The 22,942-nt window shown below is 42.2% G+C and overlaps 1 protein-coding gene across 4 annotated transcripts in view; it reads right to left on the reverse strand.

Moving 5' to 3' along the window:
* Positions 1-22,942, reverse strand: part of Nhsl1 (NHS like 1) — a 225,211-nt gene that overhangs the window by 26,967 nt on the left and 175,302 nt on the right. For all 4 annotated transcript variants that reach the window (XM_035440376.1, XM_035440375.1, XM_035440374.1 and 1 more), the window contains exon 3: positions 12,836-12,960. In XM_035440376.1, the coding sequence (XP_035296267.1) occupies positions 12,836-12,960 (125 nt within the window). The remainder of the gene's footprint in view (positions 1-12,835; positions 12,961-22,942) is intronic.

Below are 22,942 nucleotides of genomic sequence, written 5' to 3' on the forward strand. Positions count from 1 at the left end.
ACACCATAGAGCTAAAAATATAGATCATAGCAAGACAGTGGTGGCACATGCCTTTGGGAGGCAGAGGCAGTCGGATCTCTGATTTTGAAACTAGCCTGGTCTACAGAGGGAGTTCCAGGACAGCTAGGGTTACACAAAGAAACCGTGTCTCAAAAAAAAATATGTGTCTGTGTGTACACACATGTATAATTAAATATCTCAATATATATTTTTATTGTTGCTAACTTGCAAAACACAGCAAGACCATCTAGTTTCATTTCAATCTAGGGAAAATGTGGATTAATATTTGTAACTAGATAAGTACACTCAATGTACAAGCTGAGCACGTGTCACTGACAACTTAGTATGGCACCAACTTAAACAACGTTCTGATGATCAGATCACACACAGATCCAGACAAAATTCACAGAAAGATGACTTAGTGGGCAAAGGTACTTGTCATTGCCAAGTTCAATCCCTGGAACTCATATGACAGGGGAGAACTAAGTCTTGCAAGCTGTCCTCAGACCTCCACATGCCACATTGTGGCATGTGCTTGCTCACACTTGTGCAAAAATAAAATAAATAGACTATTAAGATTATCAAATGGATATCTGAGACATCAGAAGCTGAGCCCATGGATGTAAACTCATTAGTTCCAGTCTTTTTGCAGTTTTGACACTCTTGTTAAGACTGACTTTTAACACATTTCTCTAACTGCAGACCCACACAAACACATATTAAAATTGATTTTATTTGATAATTCCATGGCAGTTTGTATAACAGTGTCTGATGCTGAATCTTAATCAAGTGAGTTAGAAGGTTACTCCTGCAGAACAGGAGCCATAAATTTGGAAGGTAGAAAGAAGCAACTGCTGGCCAAAAAGCTGTGAAAGGAGGGGCATTGAAGGTCTGTGCTGGTGGAAGACAGATGAGCTCCTTTGCCAGGTGACATCACCAAGGAGCAGCAACATGAAGCACTTTTGTGTCCTCAGCACTTTGAGGTGGCTCAGCAGGTTCACTAACCTACTTTTATGGGTGGTCCTGGTGTCCACAGCTTTCACGATGAGGCAGAACTTCCCTGCAGTTTTGGTTACCTCGGGAGGATCCCTGGGGCTGGCAACAGTGTGACAACTCACTCACAAAGCAGTTCTATTTTACCAAGCTCCAAAAGCTCCCTCTTCTCTGGCCAGCAAATTTCCCAGGCAAGCGGAACACTAAATCAATATGCAAATGTGGCCATTTCACGGTACCATCATCTACTGAAGAAAAGGTTGGGATGGGTGACTTTCAGAATGATCCAACTCAAACGCCTAATCTGTTTATAAACACAGATTTAGAGACCAGGAAAACCCAGTGGCAGTCTTTCCTATGAGTTCTACATGGGTTCTGTTATGGTACCCACCCCATATATTAGAGGCCTGCTTCCCAGCATCATCCTACCAAACAGTGTTGGGACTATAAGAAGATGGGACTAAGTGAGAGGATCTTGGGTCATGGTGCAGATGCCCTCAAAGGGAAGAATGGAACCCTGGCTCCTTTCTTTGCTGGCCTATTTGTCTTTTGGACACAGATGGATGGTTTTGCCTGATTCCTCATTTCTGTATGAAATGCTGCCTTTCCAAAGGCCCCACAGACAAGGAGGCCAGCCATTCATGGGCCGAAACCTCCAGTCTACAAGACATTAGTAACCCTTTTCTCCTTACTAAAGGAAGATGAGTAGCAATTCTTGTAAAGCAGTGATTCCTACACCAGCCCAGTAACTGGTTTCCTCCTCCTGACTTTGTTCATTACCCACCTCCACCCCTCCCTTTCCAGGGGTCACAACATGGCACTCCTCTCCCCAAAGCTACCAGAATCCTTACTTAGGAATGTCAGATAAACCAAAGATGGAAAGGGAGATGCCACAAGGGGGCATGGCAAATGTGAAGAAACGGGGGCAGGTGGAGCAATGACACCCTTTTAAATAAGGAACATGGTACAATAAAAAGTACTTGAATCTGAGAAGCCCTGGACCCATCTTCTCCCTGATGACTTCTAATTATGTGATTATGTGAATGTATTAACTTGTTTCCGAGATTCAGATTCCACACCGTTAAAACAATAGTCACAAGTATTAAAACACCCATTTCGTGGGATTCTTAAGGAAAATGGGAGACAATGTGGGGACAAATTCTGGAGATGTTTTAAAGTGTGCTGGCTGCTAGGATTACAAAGTTAGAAACTTCGGACTCCTGGAGGAGTCGTACATACAGATGACCTGTGAAGCCAGGATAATCAGATTTTTTTTTTTTTTTTTTTTTTTTTTTTTTTTTTTTTTTTTTGTAGCTGCCAAAAGCACTCAAATCCATTGCTTCAGGCAGAAAATTCCATGTGGGCAGAAGAAGAGACAAGATGATTGGGAAGGTGGCCAAATTTTCATAAAACAGACATTGTCTATTGTGCCATTTTCTTTGATGTCTGGCTTGGAAAGTTCAATACAAGTAATCATCATTATCCAAACACACAGTATGTCTTTCGGGGTGATACACACAGGACTTTACAGACACTCACTCGTATAACACTCTTGGGGGTGGAGGGTAGAGCACAACGAGATATCATCTACATCAAAACCCCAATACCTTTGAGAGCAAGAGCCGAGCTATTAATAATTACACAGGCGAGCAGCTGCAAACCAGGGTTGTCCCCCGAGAACCACATGTGGTTTCATCTCTTTAAAGTTAAAGAAACCAAAGCTCATGTAAGTAAGCAAAGGGACCGGCTTGAACAGGTGGGGAAGCTGCCTCTAACCTGTGCTCTCTGCATCGTGTTCAAATGAGCAAACGAGCCTCCGGTGCACAGTTACAGCCATGAGAGAGGCTCCTGCCATTGTCTTCAAAGTCTTCCTTTGGTTTAAGTATTTCCTTTAACGAAACCTAAAACACCCCCAGGGTTCAGGTTCAAAAAATAACAGGAAATAGAAAAGACAATTTCATTTCTGTTACTATCACCAAGACCAACCATTTATTGCCAAAATTCCAATCCAACTCATCACTCTGGGGATGAATTTTATACAAGAGGTTGAGTAACTGGCACCTGGTGCCCTTTCCTAACACAATGGGGCCTCTGTGCACGGTTCCCTGAATCGATGAACACGCCACAAATGCAGCCTCCCACAATGGCACCTGGAGAACCCCCTGTATACTTGCAGGAAACATTCTGGCACCTGTAACAGATCGCCCTTCAAACCTCACAGGCACTGAACACTGAAGGAAAAAGTCAACACAAGAACAAAGAGCAGGGGGACCTGTTCTGTGATTGCACAGTTGAGACACAAGGGCATTTTCTGGAATTTCTAAGAACCCTCTGCTGACAACACTTTCTGCTCCTGGTGCGTTTGTTTGCTATGCAGATTCCACACAGTGCAAACAATTGGAAATAATTTAAACATTTTTCTTGCCACACTACATTACTACTTTTAATATCAAAGACGTGTGGCTCTCATTAGCAAATTACCTTTCTTCATCCCTTAAACGGATTGTAGGGCCTTACACTTGGTAAGAGATCTTGCATGGGGATAATTAGGATAATTACTCTAGGACAATTAGCCTGAGTAAATAAGCAGAATGTATACCCCTCAGGTTCTCTTTTCCAATGGATCCGCCCTTACCCTGGACTCTAACAACAACTTTCATTTTAGGACAGAGCTCCTGCCCCAAGCACTTCAGGAAGTGTAATATTTGCTGGATGCAAATCAGATGCTTTTCATTAGACCCTGTGTAGCCTATGCATGGGTAAGCTCCTGCACTTCCTGTATTCGTCAGCCTTCTCTGACCAGGATGCCCCAAACCTCCTAGGAAATACAAAAGGGTTTTCCCCCTAGTAGAATTTGCACTGGAGAGTGGCTTCCTCTGCACTCTCGAAAGTTGTCAGCACTGCTTTGAGAATAAAGGTTTTTTGTTTTGTTTTGTTTGTTTAAACACTGTAAGAACTGAATTGTAGCGTTGGCCTTAACATGGAAGTACCATAGACTGCTGGCACGGAGAGCCCTCTTTGTTTATAGGATCCCGTCTGATGTGAAGAATCAGCTGGGTAATCTATGAACCCAGCGAAGACGTAGGTCCCTTTGCTTCTATACTATCTTCTGGCTTTGGTATCAGGTTCTGCTGGCTGATGAATTCAGGGCCTACATTGCAAGATTTCTGACTACTTGCCAATCAGCCCAGGCAGCTTCCCTGTTTTCCAGTCACCCTAGCTACCAGTGCCCGGGCCCAGCTCCCATGGTCCTCTTCCAATAACCCTAAGACAGAACAGAGCAAATCCATTGCTCTTCAGAGTTAACTTAGTAAACCAACTTTGGCAGAAATGACAGCAAGTGTGAACCTCATCCTCTGGTCTGAGAACATTTCCTCTCGTCCCATTTCTGCTCTTTCACACCATTCTAAAGCTTGCTGGTACAGATAACATACACTCCCTACTAAATTTACCTTTGGCTCTTCTGCCTGACGTCGTCATTTTAAAGCTCCGTCTCTTATCCTAACTGTAAATATGAAAGCTACTGATTGATGAATAAAACACTGGCCAGTACCAGGCAGGAAGTATAGGTGGAGTTACCAGATGAGGAGAATTTTGGGGAGGGGGTGCAGAGGGTGAGCCACCAGAAAGATGCCATGTTGCCGCCAAAGGAGTAACAGGTCCGGACATTCTCCAGTAAGATAAGGCCATTAGAAATGGGTTAATAATTAAGAGAGAGCTAGTCAATAAGAAGCCTGAGCCATCAGCCAAAGAGTTTCTAATTAATATAAGCCTCTGGGTATTTATTTGGGACCAAATTACTGCAGGACCCGTTGGGACAGAAACTCTGTCTACATTTCTGTATATTAACTTGATACCTTCCTAAATCATTGAATTGCCTGTATTATTTGTATTAGCTCAAAATATATATTTTTCTAAATTTAACAAGTACACATACTTAAAACGTGCTAAGAGTAGTACTGCAACCTCAGACATTCCAAATTTTGTTCTTGTTTCTTATATGAAACATGACATCTATTTATTTATCTATTCATTTATTTAGCAGTGCTGGGGATGGCACTCAGGCTCTCTCACATAAATGCTAAGAAAGCACTCAGTCCTCCTCTTATGTCCCATTCTAATGGAAACAGCACACATTTCATGGGCAGAGGAAAACATCTAGGATTGGGTTCTCCTCCTCCTTTGATCTTGGATTTGTCATCGGGTTGTCACGGCAATCATTTTACCCTCTGAGTCATCTCCCTAGACCTTATTCCATTTTTGTGGTTTTATAGGGAATGGCTGTTAACTTGTAATAAATATCTTGTCAATATCTACTATTTTAATTACATGATTTTAATCCCCAAGATTTATTAATATATTCAACATTAATAGCAAATTGCCATACTTTATCTAAGTCCATACATTGCCATTGAAATAAACCACAGTTAACTGTAGATACTTGTATTTTAATGAGCTACTGGCCATGTTTCCTAATGATTTATGATTGATAAAGCCTACCTTCATCAGTCAGGCTGGCCAGTTAATCTACTTCCTAAAGTTTCTGGCACACTAATCTGTTAAAAAAAGAACTTGGAGCTGAAGAGATGGCTCAGCCATTAAGAGTCCTCACTGCTCTTGCAGAAGACGTGTGTTTAGTTTCCAAAACCCACATGGCAGCTCACAGCTGGTTGAACCTTCAGTTCTAGAAGATCCAACACCCTCTTCTGGTCTCTGTAGACACTGCACACACACACACACACACACACACACACACACACACAAACACACACACACACACACACACACACACACGATGTACATACACACATACAGGTAAAACACTCCCATACATAGTAGAAAACTAAATAAATCTTTAGAAAAAGAACTGAGCTTTTCCTTTTGCTCTGGAACAGTTTCAAGCACTGGAGTCCATCCTGCCCACTTTCCCTGAGACAAGCCTGTAAAAACATTCCCTCTCTTCTGGGGCCAGATATGATATATCCCATAAATTATAAAATCGAATGTGAGTAATTTCCTATTACCCACTCAACAAGTCCTTGACTTTCTTTCCATTGTTCCTGTTCCTACTCCAGGTCAACTCAGTACACACAGAACTGACCACCTCAAACCAGTTCTGGTCCTCACCACCTCACATCCAACCTGCTGTACACCTAGTCTCAACGACACACATCCTGACCTATGCATTGCAGGATGCCCACATTTAAGATTTTCTTAAAAGGCAGTTTAAGAATTAGTAATCTATAGGGGAGAAACCCTGACTAGAGGTACCGCTGACCACACCCATTTGGGCATGGTCAGAGTTATGTAACAATAGTTTAAGAAGGAGGGAGGTGCGAACAAGGCTCTCTTTGGTCTGGCTGAGCTGACTAGGAAGCATTTTGTGGGTCCCTCCTGCTCAGATGCAAACCTGGACACTGGCTCCCTTGCGTGAGTACTTTCTCCCAATAAACTACCATTTATCAACCTTTTTCTGACTCCATTTTGTAAACATTAATAGTAATACCACAGAACTTTCTGACAGTGGTAGAGAAAATAATCAAATGTGCCGGATGTTTCTAGCTGAGACACCTGGTGGGATGGTGTGGGTTCATGAGATGAAGGAAGCTATGGTGACTGGGTTTCTTTCATTGTGGTTTTAAGAGGATTCTGAGAATCACACAGTTGGATTTGGGCAAATCTGTGGTAAGGGAAGATGCACAGTCAACAAATAAGTGTTCAAATAAGTTCAGGCAAGAAACTGCTATTTAAAGCTGGGCAAGGCAGCCCATACCTGTAATATCAGTATTAAGAGACTAAAGCAGTAGGATCATCATGAATTCAAGCTACATTAAGAGCACCAGGTCAACCTGGGCTACAGTGTGAGACTCTGCCTTAAAAAGAAAATATTGAAAGTTAGAAAACTTTCATACATAGGATTTGGAAATAGGGGGATTCACTGAGATCACCCAAGGCATGAATCTGAGCAGAGGTGCAATGATTTGAGCCCACAGTGTTGATTTAGACATATGGAAGCAAAGGAGTATCCATGACTAGGACGTGATGCAAATGAGGGACAAGGGAACCGGATAGAGTGTGCAGCTACAGGAGCTAAGTACTCCAAGAAGATTCACAAATGATGTCCAATGTTACTGAGAGAAGATGAATTGCTAGAGCCACTCGTGTGGCACCATGGAAGTGACTACTGGGCACGAGGGTAGTGTCAGTAGTGAGCTAAGGATAGAGGCTTCGAGGGCTTCAAAGGAAACTGTGGAGACAGTAAGTCTAGACAGTTCTTTGGAGAAATAAAAAGGGAAAGGAAAACCTGGTGGAATTGGAGGGAGATGAAAGGTCAAAGGAAGTTTCCTCCAAGATGAAAGAAATCTCAGTGTGTTTGCATAATGATGGTTATGGTGCAAGCAAGAAAGAACCCACTGGGCCAAAGAGGGAGGGGTAAATTGCACATCTTAAATTCTCTAGAGGTTGGCCTTATTCGTTCCACTGGGAAGACGTTGAGTGCCTATTGCATGCCAGGCCAGAAACTGGGCACTTGGGATATAATGGGAGAGAAAAGGATTAGCAACTGTTTACCCACTGTGGTGGCAGGACAGGACTAGTGCATACAGAAGAGGTGAAAACAGGGCAGTCATGTGGTTTGGGGGAAAGCTGTCTTTTGATTACTTTGATTTTCCAGAGGCTATACCAGACATGGGTTAGCAGTGCGGCTAACATGCCATGGTGCTTTTCTCTAGCCCTATTGAGCTAATTAGGCTGCAAACAAGAAGAAGCCTGGGTCAAACTGGGGGTGAGAACACACAAAGAAGTGGATATGATTATGGCCACATGGTAGAAACTAGGGAAAGCCTCTCAAAGACACGGAAAGGGTGGGGTTAATGAGCTAGATACGTATAATAAAGAGAAACAATGAATTCCTAATGAGCATCTTGAAGGATCAAGATGAAAAACAAACAGACTCATGCTCATTTGCTTTCTTTAACCTCAGCAAATCCCACAGGACACACTTTAGAAACAAACATAGAGCCTCTGCCTCTGCCACCTCTGTCCCTGTCCCCATGCAAGTTTTCTCCCCTGGATTACTGCAGTAGTCTACTGTCTGGTCTCCTTGCATCAATCATCAACTCCCTATGAGTTCATCTTCATAAACTACATTAATTAGCCATTCAGACCACATTACTTCCCTGATCTACTCACCCAGTGACTTCTCGTCTCACCCAGAATCAATCAATCAGTCTAAGGTCACTGGCTGCCTCTCCCCATGGTCCTCATTCCTTCTCTTCCCCTTGCCTGATACCCTCCTGCCCTTCTCTCCAGCTGTTCTCACAGGAACCATACTATAGTCTCCAGACTCACTGTCTCTCCTTCCTAAAGAGGTCTGGGATATTCAAGATGGGTGTTCTTATATGTCATCCCAAGCTTTGCTGTAATGACACCTTCACTGTGTCCTTGTTGTTTGCTTCCATCTAATATGGCAGTCTTGCTGCACTAGAAGGATCCTAGACATTGCGTTGTTTATCCTCATGATACACATCACTTCTGGTATTTATTTATGCCAACTGTTCACTGCTCTTATTCCTTCAATGGCAGGGATCTTGACTGGATCACTTGATGGAGCCTTAGGACATGGAACACTGCTTGGTATACTGAGTTGCCTTATAAATACTTGCTATAAGTGAATGAATAAACTGTCCATTCAAAAAGATCTATCTTAGCCAGACAGTGGTGGTATATGCCTTTAATCCCAGCACTCAGGAGGCAGAGGCAGGTGGATCTCTGTGAGTTTGAGGCCAGCCTACAGAGCTACACAGAGAAACCCAGTCTCGAAAAAGAAAAAAAGAAGAGAAAAACCCAAAATATCAGTCTTATTCCACTTCCAACCTTCTAAGCAAGGACACGAAAACCTTGCATGCCTAGTGAAATAGCTATAGAAACAGTACAGTCGAGATAGAACCTGAAATTGCTCTCCCAATAATAACAAAGGGAACTGGGACTCTTCATCTCTTCAGCACTTCCTGAATCTAATTCCTCAGCTTTCTCTTCCCTGAAGTAACAGCTCAGGTCAGAAGACTTCCTCTTTCAAATATGATTCAATGCTAAACACCTAGGTGATCTAAGAGCATCACACTGGGTATACCATACTGAGATGCAAATGAGTGACATTATGTTCAAGGGTGTGTGTGTGTGTGTGTGTGTGCGCGCGTGCTCGCGTGCGCACGCGCGCGTGTGTGCACGCACATGCATGCTCGCCAAAGAAAATTGTGGGAATCTGTTCTCTCTTTCCATTATGTGGGTTCTGGGGGTTGAACTCAGGTCATCAAGCTTGGTGACAGGCACCTTCTCTGGCTGTACCATCTCATCGTTCCCAAGTGAGTTTTTTTGTGCTGCACAGAATCAAGAAATTATGGGAGTTAATATAACATGGAGTGATTTAGGCCAAAGGTAGGGAGGGATGCTAAGGGGAGAAGGAAGAAGGAAGGGAAGAAGTAGGCTAATAAGAAAGCTAAAGGGTGGACTAATGGAGGGAAGAAAGAGAACCAAACAGAAGATGGGAAGGGACACAGGGTGAGGAAATGGAGACTGGAACAAATGGGAATAAAGTATAATGACACCCATATATGATGATGCCAAGATGAAACCCACTACTTCGTATCCTAACCTAAAAGAGTTAATTTTTTAAAGATAGGATGAAGAAAAAGGATATTTAATATGATGGTGGCATGGTTAGTTCTAGTTGTTAACCTGACAATCTAGAATGACTTGGGAAATGAGTCTCCATGAGGGATTGTGCAGATCAAGTTCCTGTGAGCCTGTTCTAAGAGGGATTATCTTGATTAGCCGGAAGAGCCACCCACTGTGGGTGGCACCATTCCCTGGACAGGGGATTGAATAAGAGTGAAGAAGACAAGCTGAGTACTAGCATGAATGCATTCATTCATTGCTCTCTGCCCTTGGCTTTGGATGTGATGTCACTAGATGCTTCAGGTCCTTGTCATCTCGACTTCCCTACAATGGTAGATATAACCTGAAATAAACCCTTCCCCCTTGAGTTTCTTTTGTCAGGATACATTTATCACAGCAACAAGAAAGGAAACTAAGATGGCATGGTTTCTTAGTTGGGATTTAATTAATATGCATCTAATACCAACACATTTTATAATGCAAAATATTTTGGTATTTATTTCATTCTGAAACACATTTATTATGATCTGTCTTTTGGGGGGAGATGTTGGTCATGACTGGCAAGCATTCTCCTTCTAAACTATTCTTCGGACCTGAAGCAGACTTCTTAACAAATTGCCTTGAGATAAAATTTAGACCTAACAACCAAAACAAAACAAAATAACCAAAAATTGATAATACTTAGTGTACGTTGAAAAACAAGAAAAAAACAGTTCCCTTTAAGCATCAGTAATGGTGTATTCCAAGGATTGCAAGCCAATGAACAAGTATTAACCTGAACTTTTAAATCACAAAAGTAATAAAACTTTATGTAGGCCCCAGAGGGGGCCTTCAAAGTTCTTAGAGAACAGCTCTTCTACCACACATGTCAGGGAGCCTACGACATATCTGATAAAAAGAAAGAGCATGCAAAGGGGCTGACAAGACAGTTCAGTGGGTAAAGTACTTTCTTTGCAAGCCTGTTGACCTGAAGTTGGAACAAGTGGTGGAAGGAGAGGACTCCCTAAAGTTTTTCTCTGACCCCCACATGTAAACACACACACACACACACACACACACACACACACACACACACTACATGCAACAACAAATAAACATTACATGTTTCAGAAAGGAAAGAAAAGAAAGAACACGTAGGCTTCAAGAGTTCTGTCTGTGGTCCCAATTTCTGGTTCCTGGTCCAGGGATAACAGTGCAATCAAATACCACTGCATTGTCAGGATGAGTAAGCAGCCAATAAGAATTTAGAAATCAGGTCTCCATTTTATTACAGATCTTAGAGAGTTTCCAAGATAACCAAGTTGCTGCCAGGGACCCTCTTACACTTGGATACTCACAGCTTATACAACCATGCCACTCCCAGACACTGTTTCTGGCTCATTCCTAGGCACCATTTCTGGGCCCACCTGAAAGGTTCAGGCATTAATGCTGACCTGCCCGTACCTCTTTAAGAGACGGACCCTCGCCGCCTGACAATGTCACTCATTACACAGTTCGGAGCGGCATAACTGCTTAGGGACTCTGTACATGATCGAGCTCCCCCTTTTAAGCCTGCAGCATTATTCTCCATTTACTCTCTCTCTCTCTCTGTTTATGATGATCAACCAGTAACTCTCTTCTCTCTCTTCTCTTTACTCTCTCTTACCTCCTCCCTGCTCTCTGCTCTCTCTCTCTCTTCCTCTTCTGTGTCTCTCATCTCTCTCACTCCCGCTCTTCCTCCCCCACCTGTAACAAACTATGGTTAATGTATCTCCCATTCTCACGTCTCATCCTGCGCCCTTTTTATATTTTCAAACTTAAACAAAAGAACTACACCACCATTGGCTTTTCCTCCTGTGGGGATCAGTGGAAGGCTGAGGTCTATATGGATATACACAAATCTCACTGTACAGTTCACCTCTTCTTTTTATTTTTCTTATTCATGCCAATAAAGAATAGGTGATTTTGATAATCAAGAACAGGCCAATTTTGAAATGGCTGTTTGACCCCTTATATAATCGTAAGTAACCATTCTTGTATGCCTTAGCAAAAAGACTAGCCTAACATGTGAACCTATCCTTTAGGAAAAAACAAAATGCTGTGTACTTACATACAGTCCAGCCACACACGTGCACATAAAGTAAAACAATAAAAATAAATCTTCAAGAAAGTGCTTTCTGAGCCAAACCCAATCCCCAAACCTAATTAATTCCACTGTCTGTCCACATCACTGATATACTGAAAATAAAAATCTCCACACACTTTTATTCTCTCATGTGTATTTAGAACTGATGTCATTTGTGTTGCATGCAAGAGGTAGCATGAGAAAAAGGAACCCAAAGGTACAGAGTTACCAAGTGTAATAAAACTAAGTAAAGGCATTACTTATATGCCTGGCCTATTCCAACATACCACTTTTGAAACAGTGGCTTTTACATTTTGCTATGGGTTTGAATATATGGTTTATGCCTCTAGGGCCCATGTTTGCAAGCTTAGTCACAAGAGGACAATTTCAGGGGCAGGATTGTCAAACAGACTATTGGGAGGTTGACAGGTCATTCTGGGCATGCTCTTGAAGGGAACTAAGGTAGTTTTGGTTGAACTCTCTTGCATCCTGTTATGAGATGTGACTTGTTCTTTCCATTGTGATATGACAGTCAAGAGGACTCTCACCAAAACTGTATGCCATGTCTGTAGTCCCTCAGACTGTGACCTATACAGAACTCCCCAGCTCAGAAACAGCCTTCTGTGGCATGTTACTATTGCCGAGGTATCACTGACTGGAACAGACCTCTCTGAGGGGTGACTGAGCTCCTGGTCATATGAGAAACAAAAAATTTCTGAAAGACATTTTATGCTAGCCAATAGATATTCAAAATGTACAAATATGCAAAGTAAACATTACTTTTGTGTATTTCTTGGATCCTGGCCTAGGCTCTCTTTTGTGTAAAAACTAGAACAATTTTACGCTTGAGGACAAATTGCAAACACAGTATTGAGAGCTTCTGGTGGGCTCTTCACCCATCTCCCTGTCTACATGAAATCATACATGAGTCAGGGTACTTATGTCAAAAGCAAGAAACTAACCCGTGACACTACTCAACTAGAGGAAGGGGTTACTCTGAGTCTATCAGCTTTCCTCTGCTACTGGGTGCCATGCAGATGCGCACGCTGAAGTTAGCCTCACCTTTCGATCTGTGTCCGCATCCTCATCTTGATATTCATCGCATGGGCTGGTGCTGGCTGCAAAGGTGGGTCCCTGAGAATAGTATTGAGAACTTCGGCATCCATCCCGCCTCAGCTTGTCACATTCTGCAGAGAGGGCAAGAAGTCGTTAGAAACCAGAATTTCTGGAAGTCCACTTTACTTAACTTTTCCAGTAATATTTTCCTAAGCAAAGTAGGATTTCAAAATAATGATATAAATGATTAAGGGTTATTAAGGCACTAAATATCACATCAATGCACTTTAAGTGGATCTTCAGAGAGTACCACAAGCCTATGCAGTAAACACTTGTCAGCAACTCTGTTCCCGGGAAATTGAAGGTTAGCATAATTAAAACACTTGTTCAGTATGCTAGGCAAGGAAGCAGTGAACTCAGAGTGTCACCCCAGGGCCTTCGTTACTGTACTATAATTGCTGTCACAGAACTACTGATTATATTGTAACAGTTTTTCCAAACCCACAACAAAAGTGATGGCCAAGCCATGCTTGTTTCCAGGACTTAGCACAAGTGACATGAGAGATCACAGAATGACTGTGATACTGTAGCTTTACAGGGAGATGGGGTGTGGGGGAGGGGGAGGAAAGCACAGCGTCCTGGAAATGAAACTCACAGCCCTGAAGATGCTAAGCACTTGGCCTGCAACTGAATTCTGATATCAATTTGCTGTGTGGGATTTCATAGGAAGCTATGTGCTAGCCCGAAATATCTGCCAGTGCACAGAGGAAGGCACCAATGGCATCTCAAAGCATCAGGAGCTTGCCCAATTATTACCCAGACCCATTAAAGGAGCATTTGCCAGACAAGAGGAACTGTAATGTGGTCCCTTAAAAACCAACTTTCTAAAGCAGCGAAAATGCGCTTTTCTAGGAGTTTTCTCTTTACAGGGCTGGTTTTTGTTTTGTTTTGTTTTGTTTTGTTTTTTGTTCTGTTTTTAAGACAGGGTTTCTCTGTGTAGCCCTGGCTGTCCTGGAACTCACTTTGTAGACCAGACTGTCCTCAAATTTACGGAGATCCTCCTGCCTCTGCCTCCTGAGTGCTGGGATGAAAGACATGTGCCACCACTGCCCTGCTACAGGGCTTTTAAAACCATAGAACCAAAAGCACAGAAACAAACTAAGGTCTCTTCACTGCTCCTGTGTTAACAGAGAACCTCCGACTCTCACTAGAGAAGGACAATCACTTCAGTAAGAGATCAAGTGATGAGGGTTTTGTTGTTGTTTACGAGCAGAAAATAAAAGTCCTCATTCTTTATTGCAATGGGAGTGGATGGTTGAAGTTTCTAATTCAGAACTATATATTAGATTTTAAAAAGAAAAAAAAAAAAAGTCCCTGACAACAGTCACTAAGCTCTGTGAAAATGCCAAGGTAACTGGAAAATGAACACTGTAAGATAGCTAAGTAACAACTTCATCATTTATGGGCTAGAGAGTATTCATGACACTTTTTTAAAGCACAATCTTCAAGTGTCTGAAGCATCCAGAAGCCAAACTATTTCTAAAGCTAGATTTATTTATATATTTGCTTACCATGCATGAGTGTATAAATGAAAATTCACTCATCTGATCTAGCCCTTCAGACGGAAAAATATTTTCACAACTCCCTAACAGTTATCAATCTCTCTGAGATTAAATACAAAAAGATCTATAGCTATATCTACTGAGACGATGTTATAGGAAACAGGAAGGGTAGCTTTCAAATGGCATTCTCTGAAGATCTCTGGGGTCCTTGAATATTTGATTTGGTTTTCTTTAAATACCCACCTTAAGGAAAGGCTAGCTCGGTAACACTCAATTCAATAGCTTTACATGCTATATCTTAACACAACCCAGTGGATATGGCACTTAACATCCTGCTAGATTCACTTTCCCATGGCCCTAGAAATAGACCATTCCAACCATTTCTGTACCACTGAGTCTTTTAAGGGCTGTGGTAAATCTTGCAAGATGAACCACCACTATTACCATCCACAGCTACTGCTTCAGCAATGCAGGCTTTTCAGAGACCTGACAAATAAAGATAGATGCCAAAGCCTTTCAGGTAAATTCTTTTGTCCACAATCATCTTTTCTGGCCACATTAGCTAAACATGTGAAGAATCTGAATTGGTATGGTGGCATATGCCAGTAATCCCAGCATTCGGGAGGTGGAAGCCAGAAGAAGAAAAGTTCAGCCTGGGCTAACCAAGACAGACCATGCCTCAAAACCAAGCAAACAAACCAAAAAAAAAAAAAAAAAAGACTTTAAATTTTGTTTATGTATCAATAACCAATTTTAAACATATTTGTAACATGTAAGACTGTATTTGAAATATAAGATTTCTTTCCCTCGGAAGTAGAGACTTCTGGGCTAGCTCATTTCTAAGGGTGATATTAGTCCTTATCTTGGGAGAAATAGCTAAGAATACTAATTGCAGCTAAAATGATTGACACATCTTAAATCTTAAAGCCCAAAATACTTCAGAACAGCTTCACAAAAATGAAAAATCATGAAAAGTTAAACCATGAGTTCTGTACTTCGAGTTGTGGTACCTCAGTCATCCAGTGTAACAGACAGTGCATCTTTTTCCTGCCATGGCATTCATGTCAGAGAAGTGTGTACACTGAGGCCCAACAAACACTAGTGTAGGTTGAGGAATTGGCAGACGATCTTTTTTTCCCTCTTATCCAATTTCTGAAATAAAGTAAACTCACAAAACTCCAGCATTACCTCTTCTAACTCTAGGGGAAATTTAGGAGCATTTCCTTTAACAGCTTGCAATAGATCGTGTGTGGCTTTTAAAAGTATGGCTATGTTTTCTAAAACTGAATGTATTGTATGCAGAATGAAACAGGAGTAGACCACACCATCAAGAATAAACAGACTATTCAAACACAATAATGAGAGTAACTTAACTGCAAGACAGCATATAATTTACAAGCAGGTTTTACCAGCAGCTACAAGATAGAAACAAGATCCCAAACATAACAGCAGTCCATCTTTAGCACACACTCTTGACATAGAAATGCAGGCTAAAACTAAGCTGTTGTTCTCAAAGGACTGCTTGGATAAGCATCACCACCGAGGCTTCTGCTTTCCCAACTACAAAATTTCCTTTCATAAAGAAAAACAAGTTCTTTTTTTAAATATTTATTTATTTATTTAGTATACAGTATTCTGTCTGCATGTATCCCCGCAAGCCAGAAGAGGGTACCAGATCTCATTATGGATGGTTGTGAGCCATCATGTGGTTGCTGGGAATCGAACTCAAGACCTCTGGAAGAGTACCCAGTGCTCTTAACCTCTGAGCCATCTCTCCAGCCTCCCAGAAAAGAAGTTCTTTAGCAAAAGGAACATGTGCAAACATTTCCAGTAAGCCAAAAGACAGAAAGAAAGAGTAAGGTCATAAACAAGCTGGCTGTCGAACAAGCTCAGAATTTAACTTAGAAATATCAACAGAATATACTACAAGAAGAAGGGACAACCTGAGGTTGGATATCCAGCATAAATATAAAAAGCTCGACACAGCACACACACCTGCAATCCCATTACTGAGGAGGCAGACAGGAGGAGCAGAGTGCTTGCTGGCTAGCCAGTCAACCAGCCAGTCATGGAGCTCCAAGTACAATGAGAGACTGTCTCAAAAAGAAGGTAGAGGGGCTGGGAAGATGGCTCAGTGGGTAAGAACACTTTCTATATAATAAAGAAGATCTGAATTTGGATTCCCAGAACACACATGAAGACATGTACATAGTATATAACACACACACACACACACACACACACACACACACACACACACACACACACCCATAAAATTTAAAAAATAATCTCTTATACTAAGTTTCCAAGAGCTATTTTCAAAGTTTATTTCTCTCTGGGCACTCTTACTGAATTTCCTCTTTCTGTGTTACTGCTTCTAAATTTACTTGGGCAGTCACAATGAACTAGAATATATAGCAGCTACAAATAGTCCCAGACTCTTAGTGGTTTAACACAACAATTTCAAAATCTCAGTGGCAGAAAGCAGTTATACTCCCCTTACACAGCCAGAACTGGCACTGGGCCTGGTTACCAACTCCACCTAAGGGCAAGCAGACAGAGGTCCACCTCACCTGGTACTTGCAGTAAGAATCTGGTGTTGCTCACACTGGCTCTTCTGCCTGAAGTTACAAGACCTCCTTTAGCTCCAATGTTGTTGGGTGAAACAAGCCAGATAATTAGATCTAACTTCAGGGAAGACAGGAAATGTAATCCTACATCCGGCAAAGGGAAGGAAATGATAATATACCAGAACAGCTGAGAAGATTGTACCAAATGGAGGAATGGCATTGACTGCAGTTTCCAGATTTTTGTTACCTTGTCTCTCAGCACATTGTTATTTCCAATCCTTCCAAAATGAGGCAGAGAGACTTCTGACAAGCAATTTACAACTTCAACAAAAATCAACCCTTTTGTTTGTGTAAAGGGGGATTAATTATTATTAAAACTGTTAAGTCGCCCTTTGGAATAGGGCAGATAGACAACACAAAGCTTACTCTATGTGAGATCTAGGGGGCAGCACTTGAGTCTCTTAGGAACTCACATTCCAATCTGTTGAACTGGAACATATAGCCTTCATTAATTGACATTAATTTAACAAATACTTTCTAGTCTTCTGTCTGCTCAGGCACTGTGTTAGACTCTGGGGTATAAGAACTTTCACAGAGCTCTCCATAAAGGGGATGTGCAAAACAACAGGCCACCAAACACCCATTGCTCTTAGAATTCACACATAAATCAGAACTACTCCGATTCGTTACTAAAAGTCAGGACATAGCTACATAGCTAATCTAGGCTTAAGATTTTGTGACTTTTACCAATTTTAGCTACATCTTTACCAAAACACCACAAAGCTGTGAGTACTTCTTTGCCTAAGAATGAAAGACACTCCTAATGATGCCCTCTCACTGTCAATGGCTGGGACCTTTATAACAGCCCTCAGTCCAAAACAGGGCTAAATCATTCAAACCAATGTAACTTCCAGATTTACAAAAATGATTACACATCTAATTAATTTCACACAACACAAAGCTTCATGACTAAGAGTTGTTTTATTCTAGAAGAGTGTCATATGGGTAGCCAGCAAATATACTGAAACTTCAAATCAAAGAGAGAAAAAATGGAGGTTCTCTGGACTAAAAATATGATTTATACATTGAACTGTGTCCTCTCAAAAAATATAGAGAAGTCTTTAGCCAATGTAACATGTTCTTACTTGAAAGTGAAGTCCTCCCTGGTAGAACCAGACTAAAATGAGGTGGTTAGAGTGGGGCCTAGTGGTTGTTTCCCCTCTAGGGGAAGCAACCAGATGAAGCTAGATGTAGAGCCTGGAGCTTGCCGGGGCCACCAGGAGCTGGAAGGGACAAAGAAAGTTTCCCAGACAGGATGGAAGGAACATATCTTTGCCACCAGTTTAATTTTGAACTTTCTGTTGCCAGACCTACAGGATAAAACATTTCTTTTAAACCATCTTATTTTATGATACATTGTCGTGGCAGCATTGAAGTAGGACACACTAGGAGATGCTAAGACAAGAAAGAAATACACAAAGATTTTCCTAGAAATCTGTGTTGAGATGTAGGTTCTTGACAATATCCTCAGCACATCACTTGGAAAGACACTGACAAGAACTGGGCATGACACGTACCCACTGGCTGTGTGACCCTGGGAAGCTAATATCTATTTCTCTCAGGATTCGTCTGCAGGTCCCAACAAAGCAATCCTTCAGAAAGGAAAGGGACGCTGTGACAACTCACAAAAGTCATAACAGTAACTGCCATGCATCAGTTATACCCGCTTTGAGGGCTTCCTGTGTCACTGTCCTAAGATTGTTACACATAAAGTCAATTACTCTTCATGACCCTAAGAGGTGGGGACTAGAATACTTCCATTTTGCACATGAAAACTTGAAGAGACAAAGAGGTAGCTTGGTGTGCTGCACGTGGTGGGAACACCATTAGAACCCAGGTCTTCTGGCCTCAGAGCTCATTCTTCTCTCCCGGAAGTAATAACATGCACAATTGCATTGCTTAGGATGGGAGATTTGTTCATTTCTCCTGGACCTCTGCTATGTTTTAAATGTTCCCACCAAACTCACCCTGCAATTTAACTGCCGCTGTGATGGTCCCGGAGCTGGGGACTTGAAGGGACATATGGATGCTTTGGACATGAGGGCTCCACTCTCACAGACAAATGTCATTATCCTGGAAAGGGCTATGGTCTCAGGAATAGGTATTCCCCCTACCCTGTCAGTCCTTGTATCACTTACTATAGAAAGAAGGACCTTATCAGATCTTGGATTTCCCAGCCTTCAGAATGAAGAGCAAAGGGTCATCTACCCCTTGGAGGTTGACCTCACACCCTCGCAGTTGCACAAAGCCTGGTCTCATGACTCCAGCCCCACACACCCACCCCCTGGGCTATCATGAATCTGTCAGTATCACAGTGGTGACTCTGTTCCTTCAGGACTTACCTCTCTGGACAGTTGCCTTCTACTCCCAAGTCACTGCAGTGGCCTCTGTCTTCACTAATATACATCATCCCTTCCCTTCTAGGCTTTAGGGCCTTTAAAGGAAGAAGCCATAGCTCATGCATTCTTAGGTCCTACTGTGCCTCAATTCACACCTTTTCGAAAGCACAAGGGCAATTATTGCCAAAGAAGCAAAACCATGGCTGCAGGAAGTCATCAGTCCCCCAGTTTCCTCTCCTCTTAGGTATGTTGACTTCGGGGCACAGCATCCCTACTCCACACACCTATGAATTCAACAAATAGATCTTAAGTGTCTACCACCTGCCAAGCGCTGTTACAAGTAGAGGGGATTTCCAGAGTGAACAGGACAGACTTGAGCCCACAGAACCTATGTTCTGACATGTAGCAGACAACAAATGAAAACAGTAAAGTACTGTTTTAAAGTCTGAAGTCGTGGGAAGAAAATAAGGCAGAGGAGGGATGGGGACCGATGGAGTTAATGATACAGATGCAGTCCAGGCTTCCGGGAAATGTGACATCTGAGAAAGCATGGCTTCTACATCCTTTGATGAGGGAGGTCCTTCTGTATGCTGTGAATATGTGTTGCTTTTATTGGTTGATGAATAAAGCTGATTTGGCCAATAGCCAGGCAGAAGAGAGCCAGGTGGAAAATCCAAACGGAGATACGAAGTGAAAGAAGGTAGAATGGGGGAGACGCCATGAAGCCGCCAGGTAAGCAAGATGTGAGGTAACAAGCCACAAGCCTCATGGCAAAATATAGAATAATAGAAATGGGTTAATTTATTTGTGGAAGCTAGTCAGTAATATGTCTGAGCCATTGGTCAAACAATTATAATTAATATTAAGCCTCTGAGTGTATATTCGGGAACAGGAGGGTGGGAGAAAAACCTCCATTTACAGTCCTTGAGAAATAACTAGAGGTGAAAGTGGCTAAGACTAAGTAAAGAAGAGGAAAAGGAGGGAGGCGAGGCTTAACAGAAAGGAGGACAACAGTGCAGGGCCTCTGCGTTACTGTCAGAACTCTGGATTTGAACACAAAACATAGGGGTAGCCTTTGGTAACTCCGAACAGAAAGGGAGCCCAACTGTATTTGCTATCACCACCTATTCCCACCAACTCCAACCTTAAAACAATGGGATTCAGGGGCTGGAGAGATGGCTCAGAGGTTAAGAGCCAGCAACCACATGGTGGCACACAACCATCTGTAATTAGAACTGGTGCCCTCTTCAGGCCTGCAGGCATTCATGCAGGCAGAACACTGCGAACGTAATAAATAAATAAATCTTAAAATAAAAATGGGCTGGGCATTGGTGGTGCATGCCTTTAATCCCAGCACTTGGGAGGCAGAGGCAGGAGGATCTCTGTGAGTTCGAGGCCAGCCTGGTCTGTAGAGGAGTGCCAGGATAGGCTCCAAAGCTACACAGAGAAACCATGTCTCGAAAAACAACAACAACAAAAAATGGGATCCAGTTTAGATCACATGGACATAAGAAGTCCAATTAAAACACGGGTATAGTTTGAATGAAGAGAAGTCACCAGTGAGCTCTGGAACAACACATGGTATTCACCATTGATATCTATAACTTGTCATAAGCAATTTCTTTCTCATAGATTTGATCTGTGAACTGAGATTCAGGGCAGTGGGGATAGCCATACCTGTGCCAAGCATTCTATAAAGCTGACTGTGGAGAGCTAGAACAGCATCTTGGGCCATCTCTGGTGTTCTCATTAGCCATACGGCCCACCTCTACATGGGGCCTAACAGCCTAGTCACAAGTCAGTAAGTGATTTTTGTTGTTGTTTGTTGTTGTTTTGGAATGTACAAAATGTCCCCTAACTTCCACCATCCCAAAGGCTAAGAATGTCACCAGATAGCATCTCAAGCTAGAACAGAAGTTCCTAATTTGCATCACTCACCTACCTGATGTACCCACCAACGTATTCGAAAAAAATTTTTTTAAAAGGCTTGAGTTATAACATTTTTGGTTCTGTTATTTATAAAAATTTCATAAAGAACAGGCCAGGTGGTTCAGAGGGTGAAGGTTCTCACCCCCCAATAGTACAAGTCTGGCAACCGGAGTTCAAGCCTCAGAGCACATGTAAAGGTGGCAAAAGAGAACCAATTCCACAAAGGTCCTCTGCCCTCCACATGCATACTGTAGCGCCCATGCCCCCTCTCCCACATCAGTAATAGGAATAACTTTAATTTAAAAACCTTCATGAAATGGTTTTCACATTGAAACATGGTATTTGTACAGTGGTTACTCATACTGGCTACAGAACAAACTCTCTCCTATTCCTTTAAGGTGAGAACTATGCTTCTCTGAGTTGACGAATCTCATGAAAGAAGGTCTGCTATGCATTAAATCGAATCTTAGGGTCTGGAGCGATGGCTCCACAGTTAAGAGTACTGGCTGCTCTCCTAGAGACCCAAGTTCGACTTCCAGCACCCATATGGCAGCTCACAATCATCTGTAACTCTGGGTCTCCTCACATACCACGTATGCACATGGCACACAGACATACATACAGCAAAATATCCAAGAAATTAAAAACGTTTCTTGAGGCTAGAAAGATGGCTCAACAGTTAAGAGCACTGACTTCTCTTCTAGAGGACCCGGGTTCAATTCCTAGCACCCACATGGCAGCTCACAACTGTCTGTAACTCCAAGATCTGACATACATGACTCACACAGGCATACATACAGACAAAACCCCAACCAATGCACATAAAAATAAAAATAACAAACTATTTTTAAAAATTAAAAAAATTGTCTTGATGATTTTTTTAAGACTTTATTTATTTATTATGTATACAACCTTCTGCTTCCATGTATATCTGCACACCAGAAGAGGGCACCAGATCTCATAACGGATGGTTGTGAGCCACCATGTGGTTGCTGGGAATTGAACTCAGGGCCTCTGGAAGAGCAGTCAGTGCTCTTAACCTCTGAGCCATCTCTCCAGCCCTGTCTTGATGATTTTTATAGCGATTTGGAAATAGTCTAAGAGAAAGTTTTCAACTTCAACCAATGGCAAATGTCTATGACTTGTGACTGAAGATGTGGCTCAATGGTACAACATATAATCTGGCATTCACAGGGGCATTGGCTTGATCTCTGGTAATGAATAAAAAAGTATAACCTGCCTCAAGCAAGATGCTGGGTGATACAGGAAAGGAGAGGAAACAGAAATCGAATGCATGCTGGCAGAAAATGGGATTGCTTTTTGTGGTGATAGATTATCTATGGTTTATTAAAGCTTGCCTGAGGATTCAGAAAGCAAAGCCAGCCTCAAGTTACAGAGATTGGGCAGTGGTGATACACACCTTTAATCCTAGTAGCCATAGAGATGACAGGTGGTGGTACACACCTGTAATCCCAGGACCAGGATTAAGAGGTAGACGGTATCTCTGTTAGTTCAAGGCCACGCTAACTACCCGAAATTGATCCAGTCCTAAAAGAAACAGCTCACACAAAAGTGATCTCAGCATTTGGGATGACACATCTTTAATCTCAGCATTAGGAAGGTGGAGACAGGAGGATATGGCTGGGCAGAGAA

Source organism: Cricetulus griseus, chromosome 2, assembly GCF_003668045.3.
Source record: "Cricetulus griseus strain 17A/GY chromosome 2, alternate assembly CriGri-PICRH-1.0, whole genome shotgun sequence".
NCBI lineage: Eukaryota > Metazoa > Chordata > Mammalia > Rodentia > Cricetidae > Cricetulus > Cricetulus griseus.